General features: G+C 36.8%; 1 protein-coding gene across 3 annotated transcripts in view; it reads left to right on the top strand.

Moving 5' to 3' along the window:
* SLC26A7 (solute carrier family 26 member 7) overlaps positions 1-22,474 on the top strand; it is a 198,697-nt gene that overhangs the window by 47,855 nt on the left and 128,368 nt on the right. For 2 of the 3 annotated variants that reach the window (XM_061171383.1, XM_061171386.1), the window contains exons 2-3: positions 6,426-6,536; positions 12,222-12,394. In XM_061171383.1, the coding sequence (XP_061027366.1) occupies positions 6,426-6,536; positions 12,222-12,394 (284 nt within the window). Of the gene's footprint in view, positions 1-6,425; positions 6,537-12,221; positions 12,395-22,474 lie in introns of those variants that run through there. The other variant, XM_061171384.1, reaches the window with a different exon arrangement.

The raw sequence follows: 22,474 nt of genomic DNA on the forward strand, positions 1-22,474 counted from the left end.
GTGCAAGTCAGGCTTCTACTATACTCAGTGGTCATCACAGTCCAATTGGGTTTGGGGCCTGAGGGGCTGGAGCAGTAGCAAAGTTGGGTTTCTCGAGTGTGATGGCAGTCTCCACCTTGGTTTGAGGTGGAGGTGGGAGGTAGCTATGACCTGAGGGCTTGGGGCTGCACTTCTGTGCTGATTTTACTTTTTCCCCAGTGTGTGCACCTTGGTTAGAGGCTGGGTCAGGGCCAGAGAGGTTGGTGCCACACCACTGAGCTGCCCCTTCCCAAATGTGAACAGGAATGCATAGGAAACTCTTCAATGGTGGTGGACTCTTCCCTGGATCTAGCTTAGCTCCCTTGTGATTGTGCACAGGGATGCACTCTGGTGGGATAATGCTATGATTTATCATGTAGTCTGACTTATTAGGATAAAAAATCTTACCTTTGGTTTTAAAATAAATATCTCCTCTTCTATTATAGCCAAATGTAGTAATTCACCTGTGAGCTCAACACTTAGAATTGAAAATCATTGTTTGGTTTCTCTTTGGCAACTTCCAAAAAATGAATACAGTGCTTTAACATAATTTTGAGAAATGAACATTTTCAGAATTGACCAAAGCTTTCCATTTTTGTAGAAGATAGGGGGAAGCTATCAGTGCTTTTTGGAGAGTGGCATTTCCTCAGTCATTGTTCACAAATAAGGTTGGTTAGATCATCTAGCAGGGGGTCCCTTTTTCTAATTTACACAAGGCTACTGAATGATCTAGCAGCAGGTTAGGTTAGATATGGGCTGGCCGCAGAGGCCAAGAGCCTGTAAGAGCTTTGCTTGAGCAGGTCAGCATGAGTTCAGCTTTCTTAGTATTTTTACAACTATTTTCTTTCTTGTGTACTAGAAATTGGAGAAACTAATGAGACAATTAAATTGTATTACTTCTCGTGGAAGAAGTTACTTCTTGTAGAAACTCAGTTCTACAAAGCCTTGAAAGACTGACCACAGTTCCAAATGTGGTTGGCCCAAATTTACTCACATTTGCCTTTAGACACTCAGTAAGCTCCATTTCCTTAAAGTTATAGAAGCTGAGTACTAAGAATAGTGCCCTTGAGACTCCTGCCAACATAACTTCTAGTGATGGTACCATGTATAATAGAGATTGAATGGGACTTTACCTTTCACTTCTGAGTTTTGAGTAAGCAGTCTTCAGAAGACTATCTTTAACATTTAGCAACTTAATTTCTAGACACTCATTATTTAGGAACTAAATTGCTTAGATGCTATTTTAGATGATTCAAAATATGAATTTTTAATGATATTATATAGATTTAGGGATTATGAATTGGAAGTTCAAAGTTGGTAATATTATTTAATATTTTTTAAGGATAAGTGTTTCAGTCCTGTTCAGAATGTGAGATTGAACACCACAGCATCAAATGACCTCTTACTTTCTGCTCCCTCCAAAAACAAATACTTGTATGTTTGCTAGGGGTCCTATAACAAAATACCATAAGCTGGGTGACTTAAACAACAGAAATTTATTACCCCACAGTTCTGGAGGCTAGAATTCTAAAATCGAGGTATGAGTAGAGTTGATTTCTTCTGAGAGCTGTGAGGGAGAATTTGTTAATGTGCCACTCCCCTAGCTTCTGGTGGTTTGCTGGCAACTTTTGGTGTTCTTGGTATGCAGAATCATTATCCTGATTTCTGCCTTCATCTTTGTATGGTATTCTTCCTGTGTGCTTATGTTTCTTCACATGGCATTCTTTTATCAGTCATATTGGTTTATAAACTCACTGTATTCTGGGATGACTGCATCCTACACAATTACATCTGCAATGACCCTATTTCCGAATAAGGTCATATTCTGAGGTGCTAGGAATTAGGATTTCAACATATGAATCAGAGTGGGGAACAGTTCAACCCCTAAGAAAGCTCAAAGGTGTTTCATGAAAAGAATTGACATTCTGGGAGCAGTGAATTCTACTGGAATAGTTGTTTCATTGAGTTGTGGTAACTGTAGTTTTCTGGGTAGTATTTGAAGCTCCATAACTAAATGCTACAGTCTATGAAATACTGCTGTTCTTGTATTCATGCTTGAGGGGAATAAACCAGTGCCTCTGAGTCTTAGCTGCCTGGACTCTCAATAAAGAAGTGAGGTCACTAAGCCAAGAAAATATAAAGTCCCCAATAGAGCAGCTCTCTGTATGTAATTCCAGCACCAATTAACAACTTCAGATACACTATTCAATTTCTAGACATGATCTTTTGCAGTTCCAGTTTTCTTTAATTTTCTAAATAATTGCTATCATGCAAATCCAAATAAAACTGGTCTGAAGCTGAAATAAAAATATGTATCTTAAAATATAAAATATCATCTCTGTGATAAACAGTTCTCATTCTCACTAGCAGTGATTGGTCACTTTCTAGCAATCTCAGCCAAGAGATTGTAGTAAGTGCAGAGGCAGAGTAAGCTAACTACCTGCTTTCGTGTTCTTCCTTGGCAGGAGTCAGGCACTCAGTCTAGGGAAGCCATTTTCACTGTAGCTTGGGTTGGAGGGGCAAGGGGTGCCAGTGGTAAATGTCCAACTTCACACTCAGGGTCCCTCAAAAGGTGGGGAGTGTTCATAAGCCCTGAAACTGCTGATAATATTGACATGGGAATATGGAGTCTCTTCTACTATAATAACCGTTATCACACCTATAAAACATGTTTTCTTAAAAATTGAACCTTTCAAAGTCTTCTAGTGACCATTCTTTAGTGGATATATCAGACTTGCATTACCAATACATGATTTTTGATTTTTAAAAATAATCAGCTATCTAAAGATCTCGTTATGGGTTTTCTCCTCCAATCAATCAATCAATCAATCTCTCTCTCTCTCTCTCCATTTCTCCTCTCATTCCTCCTCTGTCCCCTTTTGGCACCCTTTGGCCTAATACCCATTTTGTTTTTATCCTTCTATACTTTTGTTTATTGTGTTGCTTTTGCTCTTATCTAAGTGAGATTAAATAATACAAATATCTATCAGTATTTGCAGCAATTTTCCCCCAAAGTAATAGAAAGTTCTAATTCTGCTCTGACTGAATTGAACACCCTGTTTTATTAAACATGGAGAAAAGTGTAGATAATTCTACTAATTTGTAAGTGACTCTAACTAGTTAATATTTTCATTATTTTTGGAGGATTTAACATATTTTAGTTTGTATGAAAATATGTATTTTGGTTACAGTATGAACCAGAATAATAAATGAATCAGAGAAAGAAAACTTTATGCAGTTTCCTCTCCTTTTTGGAGGTGGGTATGGGAGGGTGGTTTGGGTTTTTTAGTTATCTATGGAAGGGGTACTTGAAATTTTAAAGCATTGTATTTCTGAATTAGTTCATTCCTTCATTTTGGCCATTGTTCATTGTCATATTAGCAGAGAAGTAGATTCTCACTGAGAGTGTACAACACTTGCTTAATGTGAAAGCTCAGTATCAGTGTCATTTGAGATAAAGGAAGTGTCTACATGATTTCTGGCTTTTGAGATTGTTCTTGTAAAATCTACTGAAGTGATATTTTGCATTTATAGGTCTAGAGATCTTTTAAAGATTGCAGTTAGAAATGTTTTCCATGATTATTCCTATTTTAATTTGATAGGAATAAGAGATCCAAAGAAATTCTGTTTTTGAACTAATTTTTTATAGATTTCACTTGGGATGAACAGAGAGAGAGAGAGATGAGTTTTGTAATAAAGCAAACAAAAAGTACCTATTCACAAGGCAAGAGGAGAGAATCCAGCTGCTTCTAGTTTTGTATTTACATTTGCTGTTGCAGGTGGAGTAGAAATGTAGCCAAATAGGGTACTTCCGGCAAACTTGATTCTGTTGGTATTTACCTCATCTCTCAGAATTTAGTGTCCATGCAATTCAGCCAAGGTGCTTTTGTTAAATATACCACATGCATATTTCCCTTTCCCCCCATCACTTATTTAGTAGATCTGGGTGATCTGAAATGCGGGCAACATTTTTTCTTACTTGGAAGCACTCTGTATTTCTGTCTCTTGATAGGTAATTTTTATCAGGTAACTCATTCTGAAAATGGATGAGAAAAAGTTGTTTTTTAGCTTTCCATATGACTGATTTAATGCACGCAATGTTTTTACACAGTTGCTTACACTATAATAAATGCCAGGAGGTGTTTGTTATTGGGGTGGGGGAAAGTTTAGCTTTATAATGTTAACCTGGCTTGGAGACCTGCACTTTCACACGACCTTTCTCAACAGCAAGATTGCTGCCTCTCATCCTGCCTGTGTGAAATTCTAGAGCAGCCTCTGCCACTGACTCTTCTATAACAACTTTTTATTTGTCTTCACCAGACTTTTAGGAATACATTGTCAGCAAACAAGCAACCCAAGCAGGTTTTTAACACTGAAGAAGGGACTGGTTATTGGTAGATCTTTCATGCATTTTAATTGTAACTGAAATATCTTGTACTTCTTAAAACAAAATATTTGATGTAAAACTAGAGTTTATTTATTTTAAAGAGATTAAACTTAACTTTAAAATAGTAAAGGTTAAACAGTAAAAAGTACTGATATGGGAACCAGATTGCCAGGCTCCATAGTGTGAATAATTAACTGGCCTAATGTTCAAGTAATCTAGGTTCTAATGCCAGCTCCTTCCCCAAATCTTTTTGTAGCTTGTCAAGTCCATTATGTTCAATCAAATGGCTATCATTAAACCGTGTAAACTTGAACGGATTATCAGAACCTAGCTGAACTGATCTTGGAGAGGCAGCAGTGAGCGATGGATTAATTCCCTGCCCAGGAATTGAACCTGGGTAGCCTGGATGAAAACCAGGAACTTTAGCCACCAGACCATCAAGGACTAGAGGCTAGAAGTTATTTTTCCTCGGCTCTCGCCCCCCGTGAAAAATGCATTTCTCATGGAGGCAAAAACTGTAAAAACAGGTACAAAGTTTATTATTAGAGACATAGCACAACAAGTGGGATAGAACACAAAGAAATTGTTTAGTTAAGATAGAAGCGAGGCAGAGACGCACACCCAGAGAGAAAGGGTGTGGGCGTCCTCCCTAATGAGGAGGAGAGCAGTAAAGAGGCGGTTAAGTCACTTATATAGGGCAGTTCTTCCGGGTCTTTGTTTACCTTTGGCCAATTATCTGGTTTCTTCTTCCACACCTGACCTGCCGTAGGACGCTTCCCAATATGCATGCGCAACTTTTTTCCAAAATGGATTTCAGCCCAGGGGTGGCCTTAGCATCACATATTATGGGGTAGTGCCCCCTCCTTTTTGAGCCTTTCTGCGCATGTGCAGTGTCTCCCTTGCCCCAAGGATGGGAAATGCATGACCTCTTGATCTTTACTCAGACAGGGTTTAGCCCCTCTCTGTTCCTGCCATGACTGTTATCTTAGAGTGTCCTCAGGAGACAAAACCTAGCTATTTACCCTGTTCTGTTGTTATTTCTATTTCAAAGTGCAAACAGGAGGCTGGTTGTAAATATCTAACCTGGAGCCCACCTATCTCCTGTCTCAGGAAATGTAAACAGGAGGCTAGTTGTAAGTGTCCAGCCTGAAGCCCATCTTTTTCTCTCCCCAAGGAATGTAAACAGGCGGGCAAGTTGTAAATCTCTATCCTGGGGCCCATCTATCTCCTGCCTCAGAACTAGCTGTTTAATGCCAAGGATCAGCGGCAAACAAGATCACTTTAATCAGTTTATCCTCATGCATACTGTGGTCACGTTTAAATAGCTAGTGGTAATTTAGACATGTCTAGGAAAATTTTCTATGTGCCTGTGACAAACAAACTGTGCAGGCAGTAGTATCTAAGGAGAACAAAAATGAACAGTTTTAAGGTACACCTTACTTATTCTTTGAATAAATGAAGTTGATTTTTTTTCACTCTAAGAAATTGTACCTGGATATAGGCTGGGGTCCAGTTATGAGATATGCATGGATTCACACACTGGCCCAACACTGGGATACACAATCTTAGGCCAGCCAGCTAGCCAGACAACCAGGCACCTTTGAATGTGTGCATCCTTTTTGCCCCAGCCTTAATTACCTTTCATGTCAGGCTTCTTATTTGTCAGTGGTATTGCTACTAGTTCTGCCTATCTCACAGATGCTATTGTGTGAATAGAATGAACATGTGAAAATGATTCTCACTTTTACCAGGAAGACACTCTGAGCTAATGTCTTCTTGTAGCCATCTCTGTAATCAAGTAAAAAGTAGTAGGCCAAAAAGAATGGTTTTAGAATTGAAATGTAAATATGAACTAATGAGTAAATTTTCTGTTATTTAGGACAATGATGCTAGTCTTTCACTGAGCAAGTAGAATAATTACATCATAATTCCTTTCATCATTAAATAAACCAATATCCATTCTACTTTGTAATGGACTGTATCTTGGGATTATAAGATTTACCGTGGTTCTTCTTCACAGGGTTGGCCTTTGCTGTTCTCTCATCTGTGCACCCCGTGTTTGGTTTGTATGGGTCTCTGTTTCCTGCCATCATTTATGCCATATTTGGAATGGGACGTCATGTTGCCACAGGTAATAATTTCTGTCTATGCTTATGCTTCTCATACTACTAATGAAGGGGACTCAAGTGATCATTTGTTACGGATTACATTTCCAATGTAATTCTTACTTTACTACTGAAAATATTAGGGCAAATATTATCAGCAAATAATATCAGCAAATATTAGGGCAAGACATTTAACTTTCTGTGCCTCAATACATACTGTGATTTATTGCTATATTACTATGTAACCAAGGTTATTGTTAGAGATTCTGTTCATTTTTAAGTTGTAAAAAGACTGTAAGAGAAGGATAAATGTTCTGAATTTACAATGAAATGAAAATAAGCACTTTGAGGAAAAGACTATAAAATTTAGTTACTCAAATATTAAAAATTATTTTCCATGTAATTAATATTTAGATTAAACAATCTTTTAAGTTCTTCCAAGCTAGGTTCTACAATGCCCTCTAATTAGTATATCTCTTACATTGCTTAGCATTTCATTACCAAATAAAATGTGAACAAGTAATCTGATAATAGAGCAGCCTGGTTAAAAACAAGGGCTTGGAAGTTAGATAGACTTGGGTGTGTGTCACATTTGGTGTTTGCTATCTGCATGAGCTTGGGCAAAGTTTTAAAGGCCTATTTGCTGCTTTCTTGATAGTAAAATGGCAAAAAAAATCATGATTGTATTGATGAGATAATTGATGTACAGGTGTCTAATTTATTACTTGCTACATAAAAATTAATAAAAGCTGCTATCATTACAAAAATGATACCTTAATCTTAAATATTATGGTAATAATAATAAAAGTACTCAAGGGGAAATATCCATAGAGGCATTTTTATCCATTTTGTTTATGCAAGATATCAGTCTATAAGCAAGTAATACCATTTTGTGTCTATTTCTTCAGTGGTCAGTTTGTGTTATTGAAGAAAACTTTATTTCCTACAAGAAAAATTTATTATCCCATAGTTTTAGAGATCAGAAGTTTGAAATGAGGCCCACAGGGCTAAAAATGAGATGTCAGTAGAGCTGCATTTCTTTCTGGAGGTTCTAGAGAACAATTTGGTTTTCTTAACTTTTCCGGCTTCTAGAGGCTTCCTGAATTCTTGGCTCAAATGCTTCATTTTCAGAGCCAGCAGGGAAATCTCTTTCTGATTATGATCTTTTGCTTCCATCCTCCATGTTTAAAGGACCCTTGTGATTACACTGGGTACACCTGGACAATCCAGGATAATCTTCTTATCTGAAGGTCAGTTTATTAGCAACCTTAGTTCCATCTGCAACATTAATTACCCTTTGACATGTAACATAAGGTATTTACAGGATGTGGATGCATTTGGAAGGCCATAATTCTGCCTACCACATTGATACATGCATTTTCTCATGCAGAAATTAACCCATAAAATAATGTCTTATTTATGTAAATTTGGCTTCTTATATAATCAACTTTGTCATGGAGGATAGGATCAACAATTATCAGACATTTACAACACTGCTACCTAAAGTATGGTCCACGAACCAGCAGGATCAGTTTTATGTGGAATCTTGCTAGAAATGTAAAATCTTGGTTCTCACTTCAGATCTATTCAATCAGAATCAGCATTTTCACACAATCTCCAGTTTTTTAAAAAAAAATCTATCTATCTACACATGTATGTGTATATATGTACTTAAATTTGAGAACCTTAGATGTACTATTTATTAGATGCTTTATTAAGAGCTTTACATATGTTATTTTATCTTAATACAATTATTTTAAATAGACATCATTATTTGCATATTTAGGTTAAAAATACCTCTTCATTTCATAAAGTTTTCTGTGACAGCACAGATTAAGTTGTAGGTGCATGGATTACAACCCAGATGTGGCCAAATCTGAAGCCCAAGCTTTTCCTCTTTACAACCAGCTGCTCAAGAATGCAGTTTCCTTTTGTGTTGATGTAAAGGGAGAAAAGCACAATAATGAATTAGAAGTTCTTGAAGCCTATTACATTCAAAATTTCCTGCTCCCTAATTTCCTAGGGAAATTTATTTTCATTCTTCAAAACATTTAAATATGTCATTAACAAGAAAAAGCAGATTATTTTTAGAGCTGTACTCAAAACATCTCCTCTGTTAAACAAAGGATAAAAGAAAAGGTAAAAAAAAATTTCCCAATAGACCATAATTACTTTAAGAAGTCAAAAATACTTAACTTGATATACCTAAGTATGTATTTACATAAACCACTTTATTTCCTAAGGAATCATAAATATTTTACTGGTGACATGGTTTTGAAATTGCCATTTATATAAAACTTTGTATTTAACAAATATTATTAACAGCTATAGGAATCTTGTAGTCTACTAGGTAAATAATATACATTTCAAAATACATATAATTTACAGACTTTACTATAGATACTGTATAGCACAATAAATGCTTAAGGCATTTTATTTCTGCATAAGCACTTCTCCAAAAGACAGAGTCATCTGGACCTCCTCATTTCTCTTTTTATCCCAACAGATTTAGAATTCTTTAGAATCAGTAAAGAAGAAATGATCCTTTTTCCTCATAGTATTATATTTATGTATATACACATTACCACTTGTATAAGGCTCTGTATTTAACAAATTTAATAATATTAAATATAATATATATAATATATATATATCAGGAGAAATATACAAGCTAATAATTTTTGACCTTCCTATGATCTTAATTATAGGAACCAACCTAAATTTTCTGCAAACATTTAGTATAGAGAACATATTTTTCTTTTAAATAATATTATTGTACTTTATTTTGGTGTATATATGTGTGTGGAAATGCCTACTTCCATTTTACTATTAAGAGATTGATGTTGCTTTCATAAAGAAAAATCACTTTATCTGGGATTTTACCTCTAACTCAGGTAATCAGAATGCAATAATGAATTACTAAATGCAATAATAAATAATGCTTGAGGTATCTTTAAAAGCAAATAATTCAAAAGCTAGAATATAAAGACACCAAATGTGCTGTATTTTTAACAGCACAATTTTCTTATTTTAATTTAAAATACATATATATTTTAAAAAGGAATAAATCATTGATTGCTTCTTGTGACTTGCAAAGAACATAACTTAGAATAAAAAGGAAAAGAACAGAAACAATCCAGTGGAAAAAAAATTGTTGAAGATAACCCATATGTGACAATTTGTAGGACATAATTATCTTCTAAATTAGAGAAAAAAATTTTAAAGAGAAAAATATGTTCATTAATTTAGAGAAAAGATTAGGGAGACCATAGAATACGCTGTAGAAGAAAAGAAAATAAGCAAACAATTATTTACCTAATGTGGTAGGAATTGTGACAAATGTTTTTATATATGAAATATCATTTAATCTCTACCCAAATTTTGTAGCTAGATATTTTATCATCATCTTACAAATAAGCAAGCTGAGAGAGGTTAGGTAACTTGACTAGGAATTTGAACTTAGGCCTGTCCAATTCTGAGGCCCCAATTCACTTCCTATTAGGTCTTGCCACCCGCTCTTAAGCTAGTAGATGGGTTTAGTGGTATTTAAGGGTACCACTAGTAGGCTTAAAGCCTAACCAGAATGAAAAGTTGAGAAAGTGAAGGAAAGAGCAGAGGAGTAGTAGGGAGGAGATAAAGACAAAGCAAGACCAATAAGATAAAGAAGTTAAAATGTCATTCACAACATCATCATATAGTCACCAGCAGCCTCAACATCCTTGATTGTTATCAACTGTCTCAGAAACAGCAAAGTGTCATCCTTTGAAAAGAGGCAATACTCCCATAACCATGTTGGCACAGTAGGTAGCCCCATATCCATTGCTGGCAATGTCTCTCTCTAGAGAATTTCTTGGGATGTGACTCACACACAGGTGAGACTCACTTTTCTTTTCTCAACAAAACATTTTTGATGGCTGTTCTCTCTTACCATTCAATTCCTTCTTATCTTCTTTCAAATCTTAGGAAAGTTAGGCCTAAACTCAAAAATTAACTCTAGATCATTTTTGTTCTCAGTTCGCTAGTCATTTGTTCAGTGGCTTTTGTACAAATCATTTTGCTCTATGTTCTAGATTTAAAGACCAAAATACACACTTCTTTACTTTCAGGAATATTAGACTTTGAGAAATTCTGTTGTAGCATATCTTGAAAAAATAAGGCAAGAGCAGATCCTATGGCATTTAGTACTATATGATGAGAAGATTGATCATGACAGTTGATATTTATTGATGATTTATTGAGAATGACTTAGCTCCCTAAGAGAACTATATTCAATTTTCTCTATGTATTTATATACCATCAATTCAATGGAACAGTGAACATTGAATAACAGACTATAACAGAGCATTCTGGTTTTAATCTTATTAAGAATTACCTTTTTTAGGTGTCAGCTACATGCAATATATTGTGATATGTGGTATAGTACATTATTTCATTTAAGTCTCATCACAACCTCATTGGGTGAGGAATGCTTTCTGTCTTTAGATAAAGAGATTAAGATGGTACTGAGATTTAAGGTGAGGTTTATTGGAGGCTACAATCACCATACTATTCTGAATCACAGCACATACTGCCTCGCTTATCCTGTAAAACCAAAGGATTGTCTGTGTCGGCTTTCCACTGAGACCTTGTTTCTGTCTGACTTGGCTCTCTTGCCCTATGAGGCTGCATGCCATTTGTTGAGATGCCTACATCTTGTGACAGGCCCTTTTTTACACAGTGTCATTTATGACCTGGGGCAAAGTAAGGTCTTTAGGTAAAGGGTTGGAGGAATGTTTGCACCATGCTGCAATTTGTTTCTTTAATCCAAAATTGCTGAACCCTCTCTTTGGGAAATGGCATTTCCCTGCCGGTGTGGCTACGTTCTCAGACATGCTGTGCCAAGATAAGAGCATCAGAACTCTTGGTGGGAAGAGGGGAACACACTGAAAATGGTCCTGCATTTGTGTGAGGCCAGGACAATTCCTGGGAAATACCTTTGAAACTTATCTAGTTACAGTAGACAGAAATGGTATGTTTCATCATTTTATGGGCCACAGCATGTTGTTGTTATACTATAATAAAGGTGTACTCTGTTATGAGAGCACAGGGAATGGAAAGATTTAACCTGGCCTGGGATGGATCTATGTTGAATATGGAATTTGAGCCAGACCAGGAAAGACAAGAATGTTTTCATAAGTAGATTGGAGGAGCAAGCATTTCAGTCAATGAGCCCCAGATTCAGCAAAGAGTCATATTTTCCACTGAGCCTATTGAGGTCTTCATATTTATCATCTCATTTATATTCTTCTCAAACTCTAAAATATAGGCATTATTACCCGCATTTTATGGATGAGGCGATTTAGACTCAAAGTAATGTGCTCTAAATCATGATAGTGATAAATGGAGGAGCTGGATTCAAATCCACACCATGATCTTAATCCCTGTCCTGAGGACATTCTCTATGTACGTCTGCAGAGAGGTAGGAAAATGTATGGCCTAGGAGGGAATAGCAAGTAGATGGCGTGGCTATATGTGGAAGAAATATATGTATATAAAAAGGTGGGTTTCTGTTTATTCCGTGGAGTGAAGGGTGGAATAGTGGGGGTGCAGAAGAGAGTGCTTCTAATAGATCTGTTTTGGTTTTACAACATGGATTCAACTTTAATGGTGGAATCCAATAATGTTTATTGAGTCTGTTACTAACAGAAGATCCCCCCCCCCACCCGCTTTAGGCACCTTTGCCTTGACATCCTTAATATCAGCTAATGCAGTGGAACGGCTTGTCCCTCTGAACAGTCAGAACCTTACCACACAGAGTAACACAAGTGTGCTGGGCTTATCTGACTTTGAGATGCAAAGGATTGGTGTTGCTGCAGCTGTTTCCTTCTTGGGAGGTGTGATTCAGGTAAGTATACTGAAACTTGGGAATAAAGAAAGGGAGACAGTAGCAAAGAAAAGGCAATTGGTGCTTTATTTATTAAAGTCAACTTTTCTTGTCAATTAAATTTTTCTTCCAGTTTTATTGAGATAATTGACATACAGCACTATATAAGCTTAAGGTGTACAGCATAATGATTTGACATACATACATCATGGAATTTAAGTTTAATGAACATCCATAATCTCATATAGATACAAAATTAAAGAAATAGAAAAAAAGTATTTTTTTCTTGTACTGAGAACACTTAGGATTTACCCTCTTAACAACTTCCATGTATTACATACAGCAGTGTTAATTACATTTATCACATTGTACTTATTTATCTTATAGTTACATAATATAGTGATTCACTATTGCTATATATTTCAAAATAATCACCATAATAAGTCTAGTTAAGATCTGTCACCATACAAAGATATTACATGATTATTGACTATATTCCCCACACTGTGCATTTCATACCTGTGACTCATTTGTTTTGCAACTGGAAGTTTGTACTTCTATTTTCTTTCACCTATTTCTTTCCTTTCCCCACCCACCTCCCTCTGGCAACCACCTATTTGTTCTCTCTATATTTCTACTTCTGTTTTGTTATGTTTATTTATTGTTTTGTTTTTTAGATTCCATATATAATTGAAATCATACAGTATTTGTCTTTTCTTGTCTGACTTATTTTACTTAGCATAATACCCTCTAGGTCCATCCATGTTGTCACAAATGGCAAGATTTCATTATTTATATGGTTGAGTAATATTCCATTGTATACATAGACCACATCTTCTTTATTCATTCTTCTACTGATGGGCATTTAGGTTGCTTCCATATCTTGGCTATTATAAATAATGCTGCAATAAACATAGGAGTGCATATATCTTTTCTAATTAGTGTTTTCATTTTCTTTGAATAAATACCCAGGAGTAGAAGTGCTGGATAATATTGTATTTCTATTTTTAATTTTTTGAGGACCCTCCCTAATGTATTCCATAGTGGCTGCACTTATTTACATTCCCACAAATAGTGCACCAGAGTTCCCTTTTCTCTACATCCTCACCAGCACTGGTTATTTGTGTCTTTTTGATAATAGCCATTCTGACAGGTGTGAGGTGATATTTCATTGTGGTCTTGATTTGCATTTCCCTTATGATTAATGATGTTGAGCATCTTTTCATGTGCCTTTTGACCAAATGTATGTCTTCTTTGGAAAAATGTCTGTTCAGATCCTCTACCCATTTTTTAGTTGGGTTGTATGTTTTTCTTTATGTTGAGTTCTATGAGTTTTTTATACTTTTTTGGATATTAAACCATTATCAGATATACTGTTTGCAATATCTTCTCCCATTCAGTAGGTGACCTTTTTGTTTTGTTCATAGATTCCTTTGCTGTACAAAACTTTTTAGTTTGATGAATCCCATTTGTTTATTTTTGCTTTTGTTTCCCTTGTCTGAGGAAACATATCCAATAAAAGTATTACTAAGGCCAATGTCAAAGAGCATACTACCTGAATTTTTTTTTAATTAAAAAAAAAGCAGAACCAAAGAACATAATGCCTATTTCTAGAGTTTTATGGTTTCAGGTCTTACATTTAAGTCTTTAATCTATTTTGAGTTAATTTTTGTCCATAGTGTGAGAGAGTAGTCCAGTTTGATTCTTTTGCTTGTAGCTGTCCAGTTTTCCCAACCCCATTTTTTGAAGAGGCTGTCTTTTCCCCATTGTATATTCTTGCCTCCTTTGTTGTAGGTTAATTGGCCATATAAGTGTGGGTTCATTTCTGGTCTCTCTATTCTGTTCCATTAATCTATGTGTCTGCTTTTGTGCCAGTAACATACTGTTTTGATTACTGTAGCTTTGTAGTATAGTTTGAAATTGGGAGTATGATACCTCCAGCTTTGTTCTTTTTTCTCAAGATTGCTTTGGCTATTAGAGGTCTTCTGTGGTTCCATATAAATTTTAGGATTATTTGCTCTAGTTCTGTGAAAAATGCATGCCATTGGGATTTTGATACAGATTGCAATGAATCTGTAGGTTGCCTTGGATAGTATGTCCTTTTAACAATATTAATTATTCCAATCTATGAACATGATATATCTTTTTAACTGTTTGTGTCATCTTTATAAAAAATATTTTATTTATTTATTATTTATTTGGTTGCACTGGGTCTTAGTTGTGGTAGGCAGGATCCTTAGTTGCAGTTCATGGGCTCCTTGGTTGTGGCATGAGAATTCTTAGTTGCGGCATGCATGTGGGATCTAGTTACCTGACCAGGGATCGAACCCAGGCCCCCTGCATTGGGAGTGTGGCATCTTACCCACTGTGCCACCAGGGAAGTCCCGTTTGTGTCATCTTCAACTTTTTCATCAGTGTCTTATAGTTTTCTGAGTACAGGTTTTTACATCATTAGTTAGATTTATTCCTAGGTATTTTATTATTTTTGATGCAATTGTAAATGGGATTGTTTTCTTAATTTCTCTTTATGATCATTCATTGTTAGTGTATAGAAATATAACAGATTTCTGTATATTAATTTTGTATCTTGGAACTTTACAGAATTCTTTGTAGTTTTTTGGTGGTGTCATTAGGATTTTCTATGTATTTTATCATGTCATGGACAAACAGTGACAGTTCTATTTATTCCTTTCCAATTTGAATTACTAACTTTTTTCTTGTCTGATTGCTGTGACTATGACTTCTAATGCTATGTTAAATAAAAGTGGTGAGAGTAGACATCCTTGTCTGATTTCAGATCTTAGAGTAAATGCTTTCAGCTTTTCACCACTGAATGTGATGTTAGCTGTGGGGTATATAGGGTCTTTATTATGTTGACGTATGTTCCCTCTATTCCCAGTTTATTGAGAGTTTAGATCAAGAATGGGTGTTGAATTTTATGAAAAGCTTTCTCTGCATCTATTGATATGATCACAATTTTTATTCTTCACTTTGTTTATGTGGTGTATCACATAGATGGATTTGCAAATATTGAACCATCCTTACATCCTTGGGATAAATCCCACTTGATCATGCTGTATCATCCTTTTACTGTATTGTTGAACTGGGTTTGTAAATATTATGTTGATGATTTTTGTATCTATGTCCATCAGTTCTATTGGCCTGTAATTTTCTTTTTAGTTTGATACCTTTGGTTTTGGTTTCAGGGTGATGCTGGTGCTGTAGAATGAGTTTGAAAGCACTATTTCCTCTGCAATTTTTTGGAGTAGTTTGAGAAGGATAAATGTTAACTCTTTTCTAAATGTTTTCTAGAATTCACCTGTGAAGCTGTTTGGTCCTGGACTTTTATTTCTTGGTAGTTTGTTTTTTGGTTTTTATTTTTTTTTTAATGGATTCAATTTCATTACTAGTATTTGGTCTATTTGTATTTTCTATTTCTTCTTGGTACAATCTTGGGAGAGTGTACATTTCTAGGAATTTGCCCATTTCTTCTTGGTTGTCCATTTTATTGGCATATAGTTTTTCTTAGTAATCTTTTATGATCCTTTATCTTTTCAAAGAACAAGGTTTTGGTTTCATTGACCTTTTTAATTTTTTTTTTTTTTTTTTTTTAGTCTCCATTTAATTTATATCCTCTCTGATCTTTATAATTTTTTTCCTTCTGCTGACTTTGTGTTTTGTTTGTTCTTCCTTTTCTGGTTCCTTTAGGTATCAGGTTAGGTTGTTTATTTGAGATTTTTCTTGTTTCCAGAGGTAAGCTTGTATCACTCTAAAGTCCCCTCTTTGTACTGCCTTTTCTGCTTCCCATAGAATTTTGGATCCTTGTCTTTTCATTTCCATTAATCTCCTGATACTTTTTGATTTCCTTTTTGATTTTTTCCTCTTTGATTTTTAAATTTTGTTTAGTAGCATACTGTTTAGCTTCCATGAGTTTGTGTTTTTGCAGTTTTTTTTTCTTGTAATTAATTTCTAGTCTCAAAGTGTTGTGGTTGGAAATGATGCTTAAAATGATTTCAGTTTTCTTAAATTTACAGAAACTTGCTTTGTGGTCTAGCATGGGATCTATCCTGAATATAGTTCAATGTACACTTGAAAAGAATGTATATTCATCTGCTTTTGGATAGAACGTTCTATATATGACTAGTAAGTCCATTTGGTATAATGCATCATTTAAGGTCACTCTTTTTGAATTTCTGTCTGGATGATGTATTCATTGATTTAAGTGGGATGCTAAAGTCTCCCACTGTTATTGTGTTACTGTCAATTTCTTTCTTTATGTCTGTTAATATTGGCTCTATGTATTTAGTTGTTCCTATGTTGAGTGCATATATATTTACAATTGTTATATCTTCGTGGATTGATCCTTTTATCATTATGTAATGTCCTTTTTTGTCTCTTATTACAGTCTTTGTTTTAAAGTCTATTTTGTCTCATATAAATATTGCTACCTCATCTTTCTTTTCATTTTCATTTGCATGGAATAACTTTTCCCAACACCTCACTTTCAGTTTGCAGGTGTCTTTATTTCTGAAATGAGTCTTTTGTAGGCAGCATATATATGGGTCTTGTTTTTTTATCCATTCAGTGACTCTATGTAGAGTGGATTTTTGATTGGAGCATTCAGTCCATTAACTTTCAAAGTAATTATTAATATTTATCTACTTATTGCCATTTTGTTAATTGTTTTCTGATCGTTTTGTGTTGTTTTTTGCTCCTTTATTTTTCTTTTGTTCTCTTCCTTTGTGATTTGATAACTATCATTAGTGTTATCTTTGGATTCCTTTCTCTTTTATTGAGTGTGTATCTATCATAGATTTTTGGTTTGTGGTTACTATGAGGTTTATGTATAGCAACCTCTATATGTATATGTGATTATTTGGGGTTGTTCATTTCTTAAGTTCAAATGCATTCTAACAGTCCTGCATCCCCCACCCCACATTTAATGTTTCATATTTTACAACTTTTAAAAAATATCCCTTAACTACTTATGGTGGTTTAGATGATTTTACTACTTTGGTCTTTAAACCTCCCAACTAGCTTTATATGTGGTTGATTTACTACCTTCATTATGCATTTGCCTTTACCAATGAGATTCTTTTCTTCCTCAATTTTTATATATCTAGTGGTCTTTTTCACTTGGGGAAGTCCCTTTAACAGTTCTTGTAAAGCTGCTTTGGTGGTGTTTAACTCTTTTAGTTTTTGCCTGTCTTTAAAACTTTTCATCTCTTCATCAAATCTGAATGACAGTCTTGCCGGGTAGAGTATTCTTGGTTGTAGGGTTTTCTCCTTCCTCACTTTAATTTATCATGCCACTCCCTGTGGCTTGTATAGTTTCTGCCAAAAAGTCAGCTGATAGCCTTATGGGAAGTCTCTTTTACATAACTAGTTTCCTTTCCCTGCTTATTTTAATATTTTCTCTTTATGTTTAATTTTTGACATTGTTATTTTAATGTGCCTTTGTGTGAACCTATTTTGGTTCATCTTGTTTGGAACTCTCTGTGTTTCCTGGACCTGGATGTCTGTTTCCTTTTCCAGGTTAGGGATATTTTCAGCCCTTATTTCTTCAAATAAGTTCTCTGCCCCTTTCTCTCTTCTTCTGGGACCCCTAAAATGTGAATGTTAGTATGCTTGATGTTGTCCCAGAGGTCTCTTTAACTGTCCTCATTTCTTTTTATTCTTTTTTTCTGTTCAGTTTCAGTGAATTCCACTACTTTGTCATCCAGCTTCCTAATCCATTCTTCTAATTACTGTTGATTCCTTCTAGTGTGTTTTTTTATTTCAGTTATTGTATTCTTCATCTCTGTTTGGTTCTTCTTTATATTTTCTAACTCTTTGCTAAAAATCTTCTACCTTCTTACTCTGTTCATCTAATCTTCTCCTGAGTTGTCTGAGAATCTTTATGATCATTACCTTTAAGCTTTATTGGGGAGGTTGCATATCTCCACTTCACTTTGTTTTTTCTTTTTATTGTTCCTTCATTTGGAATATATTCCTCTGTTACCTCTATTTGCCTAATTTGTTATTTTTATTTCTATGAATTTGGTAAGTTGGCTATGTTTCCTGACCTTGGAGAAGTTGCTTTTTGTAGGAGATGTCCTATCTGTCCCAGCAGCACACTACTCTCTGATCACCAGTTCTATATATTGTAGGTGTGCCCCCTATTGAGCTGTATGCATCCTTCTGTTTTTGTGGGCTGACTACTGTAGGTGGTCTGTCCAGCTTGGTTGCTAGTCCCTGCCTTTTGGGAAAACTGCCTGCTGCAGGTGGGCAGGGCCTGGTAATGATGTGGCTGTTTGCAAATCCCCAGGTGGTCCCAGGGCTAGTGCTGGCCTGCTGGTACGTGGAGCTGGGTTCTGGGGTGGGTGGTTGTGGGCCCAATAATCTTGGATGTAGTGTTGTCCTGCTAGTGGGTGGGGTCAGTTCCTGACGTGGCTGGCTGCAATGTCTGGGGTTTCCCAAAGCTGGTGTCAGCCTGCTGGTAGGTGGGGCCTGGTCCCTGGGGGTCCAGTGGCTAGTGCTAGCTCACTGGTGGGTGAAGCCAGGTCCTGGGGTCTCTGGCTACAGGGCCCTAAGGGTCCCAGAGCTGGAGTTTTCTCACTGCTGGACAGGACCTGTTCCTGACACAGTTGGCTGGGAGTCTGGGGTGTCCAAAACTGGTGTCAACCTTCTGGTGAGTGGGGCAGGTTCCTGGGGTGGCTGATTGAGGTGCCCAAGGTGTGTCAGTGCTGACATTGGTCTGCTGGTGGGTGGGATGTGTCATGACATCGCAAGCTGCAGGGTCACGGTGGTCCTTGGGCTGGTGTCCACCCACTGGTGGTTGAAGTCATTTCTTGAGGCTAGTGTGGGCCCACTGGTGGGTGGAGCTTGGTCCCAGGGTCTCTGGCTGCAGGGCCCTGGGTATCTGACATTGGTGTACTGGCCCACTAATGGGTGGTGCCAGGGCTCAGTGAGTCCTAGGGCTGGTGCCTGCCCACTGGTGGGCAGAGCTGGGTCCCAGGGTCTCTGGCTTCAGGACCCTGAGTTTTCCAGAGTTGATGTTGGTCTACTGGTGGGTGGGGCTGGGTCCCTACTTCTGGCTGTGAGACATGGGGGGTGTGGCCTCAGGCTAGTATGGTTGCACTGGTGTGTCAGCCGTCTGTGGGTAGGACCTGTCCCACGGTGGCTATGGGCTCAGAGGGTCTTAATGCAGCAGTGCTGCTGGTGGTTGGGGCTGTGTCCCTGCCTGATTAGCTGCTTGGCCTGAGGCATCTTAGTACTGGTGCCTACAGGTTGGTGGGTGGGGCTGGGTTCCAGTGCTAATAAGCTAGAGGCAGGATTCCAAAATGGCCTTTGCCAGCACCAGTGTCCTCATGGTAGAATGAGCTCCCTAAAGTGGCTGCAACCAGTGTCTATGTCTCCAGGATGAGTCCCAGTTACCTCCTGCCTCTATAGGAGTCTCTCCAGGGTCAGCAAATGTGTCTAACCCAGGCTCCTTTCAAATCACTGCTTCTGCCCTAGGTTCCAGAGTGTGTGAGATTTTGTGTGTGCTCTTTAAGAGTGGAGTTTATATTTCCACAGTCCTCTGGCGCTCCCCAAAATAAGCCCCCATGGCCTTCAAAGCCAAACATTCTGGGTGCTCTTCTTTCCACTGCAGGACCTCCAGGCTAGGGAACATGATGTGGGACTGAGACCCCTCACTCCTTATGGAGAACCTCTGCAATTGTAATTATCCTCCTGTTTGTGGGTCACCTACTAGGGGTGTGAGTCTCAACTATACTGTGTCTCCACCCATCTACTCATCTCATTGTGGTTCCTTCATTATATTTTTAGTTGTAGAAGATCTTTTCTGCTAGTCTTCCAGTCTTTCTCATCAATAGTTGCTCTGTATATAGTTGTAATTTTGGATGTGCCTGTGGGAGGAGGTGAGCTCAGGGTCTCCCTACTCCCCCATCTTGGCCACTTACTCTGTTGCTTTATTTTTATTCTTGTTCATGGGTTTGTCTCTCTACATGGATAAAGGGCAGATGTGTTTTATCTTTATGAAAATATTGTCTACTAAATAGAGTAGTTACTTTATAAGTGCCAGTTGAATAAATGAATTAAAATCAATAAATAGAAGTTACAGGGAAGGAGTTCTTGACTTTTCAAGAACGAGCTTTCTCTAAAATGTTTTTTAAAAGGGAATGGGCTTCCTTGTAAGGCAATGATGTAGTCCTTGTATTCACACAGTGATCAGATCATCACCATAGGATAATGTAGGAAAAATTCCTACAATGGGAAGGAGACATGACTAGATTGCTAGGATCCTTCCCAATTTTCAGATCTTATGATTTTACTGTCTACATCAGTTAACAAATGGTATTTAGTTTGTGCCATAGACTTGCTGGTGTGAGGGTTTGGTATTCAGATCTGTACCAGTCTGCCCCTTTCAGCATCAAGCATATTTGTTGTTGCCAGATCTGCTCTAGTTTATCTGTTTCTTCAAAATATCAAACTATGGGGGCTTCCCTGGTCGTGCAGTGGTTAAGAATCCACCTGCCAATGCAGGGGACACAGGTTCGAGCCCTGGTCTGGGAAGATCCCACATGCCACAGAGCAACTAAGCCCGTGTGCCACAACTACTGAGCCTGCACTCTAGAGCCCACGAGCCACAACTACTGAGCCCACATACCACAACTACTGTAGCCCACATGCCTAAAGCCCATGCTCTGCAACAAGAGAAACCACCGCAATGAGAAGCTCACGCACTGCAATGAAGAGTAACCCCCACTCGCCGCAACTAGAGAAAGCCCTCACACAGCAACAAAGATCCAACACAGCCAAAAATAAATAAATAAATAAATTTAGAAGATAAAAAAATATCAGACGGTGTAATTTACTGTTTCTAATCAGTTGTCAAAATTAGATAACTCAGAAGTGAAAATAAAATAAATGTAGACAAGTACTGACTATTAGACATGGATTGCCTACTTGATAGCCATTTTGGCTTACTCTCTCATTTTAAACTGGCTTAAGTATACATTAACTTCCTTGGTGGCTGTTTTCTGGGTTGCTAGAGGCTCTATTTTACAGTATTAACATTATTTACAAGGTCAAAGATGGTGTAAATTACAAGAAGAGAGAAAAATAGTTGATGATTGCCTGTAATTGGATGGTAGGAAGAAAAATATAACCTAGAGGGAAAGAAACATTAAAATTCTTAGAGTTACATTGCCTTCTAGCTATGTAAAAAGGATGGAAGAATTAAGTATGTAAGACAAAGAACTCCAGCATTCACAGTTCCTCAGAAAACAGATCATCTGAGTGGTAGCTTTACCTAGGAGATTATCAGACTAGAAGGCCAATAGATATATTCTGTGGCTGAGTCTGTGCTTTCATGAAATACAAACCTGTTGCCTGGGTACCTTATAACCTTTGCTATTTATTTTTAACATGACATGAATGATGTCAGCCTATTTCTGAGACTTGCAAAAGCAAGGTTAGTGGCCTTTTCCTCCTAGCTTGGCCTATGTGAGTCCCCCTCATGAATCTATTATCTGTGTCCATCTCAGAAATAATCAGCTATGTGAACTGGTGATTCAGACATGGATATGTTGCCATAGATTTGGTATAGATTTTCCTTAATTTATGTTCATTTAAAATAAAAATCTCTGTGTTAACACAGCAAAGATATTATCACTACTTCTTCTGGTCCCATTGTTATCCATTCATATTTCTCTTTGAATTTATGATTTTTCCTAGGTTTGGACCTTCTCTTATCCCATTCAGCATGGAACAAGTAGTTTTAGGAACAAGCAGTTTTAGTATTTTTTAAAAGTCTAAGAGCATATATAATTAGCAATAAGATCCAGCAACCTCTTTTATTTTATTTTTTGAATTTTATTTAATTTATTTTTTTATACAGCAGGTTCTTATTAGTTATCCATTTTATACATATTAGTGTATATATGTCAATCCCAGTCTCCCAATTCATCACACCACCACCCCCCTGCTGCCACTTTCCCCCCTTGGTGTCCGTACATTTGTTCTCTACATCTGTGTCTCTACTTCTACCTTGCAAACTGATTCATTTGAACCATTTTTGTATATTGTACATATATGCATTAATATACGATATTTGTT

The sequence above is a fragment of the Eubalaena glacialis genome, chromosome 17, assembly GCF_028564815.1.
Source record: "Eubalaena glacialis isolate mEubGla1 chromosome 17, mEubGla1.1.hap2.+ XY, whole genome shotgun sequence".
NCBI lineage: Eukaryota > Metazoa > Chordata > Mammalia > Artiodactyla > Balaenidae > Eubalaena > Eubalaena glacialis.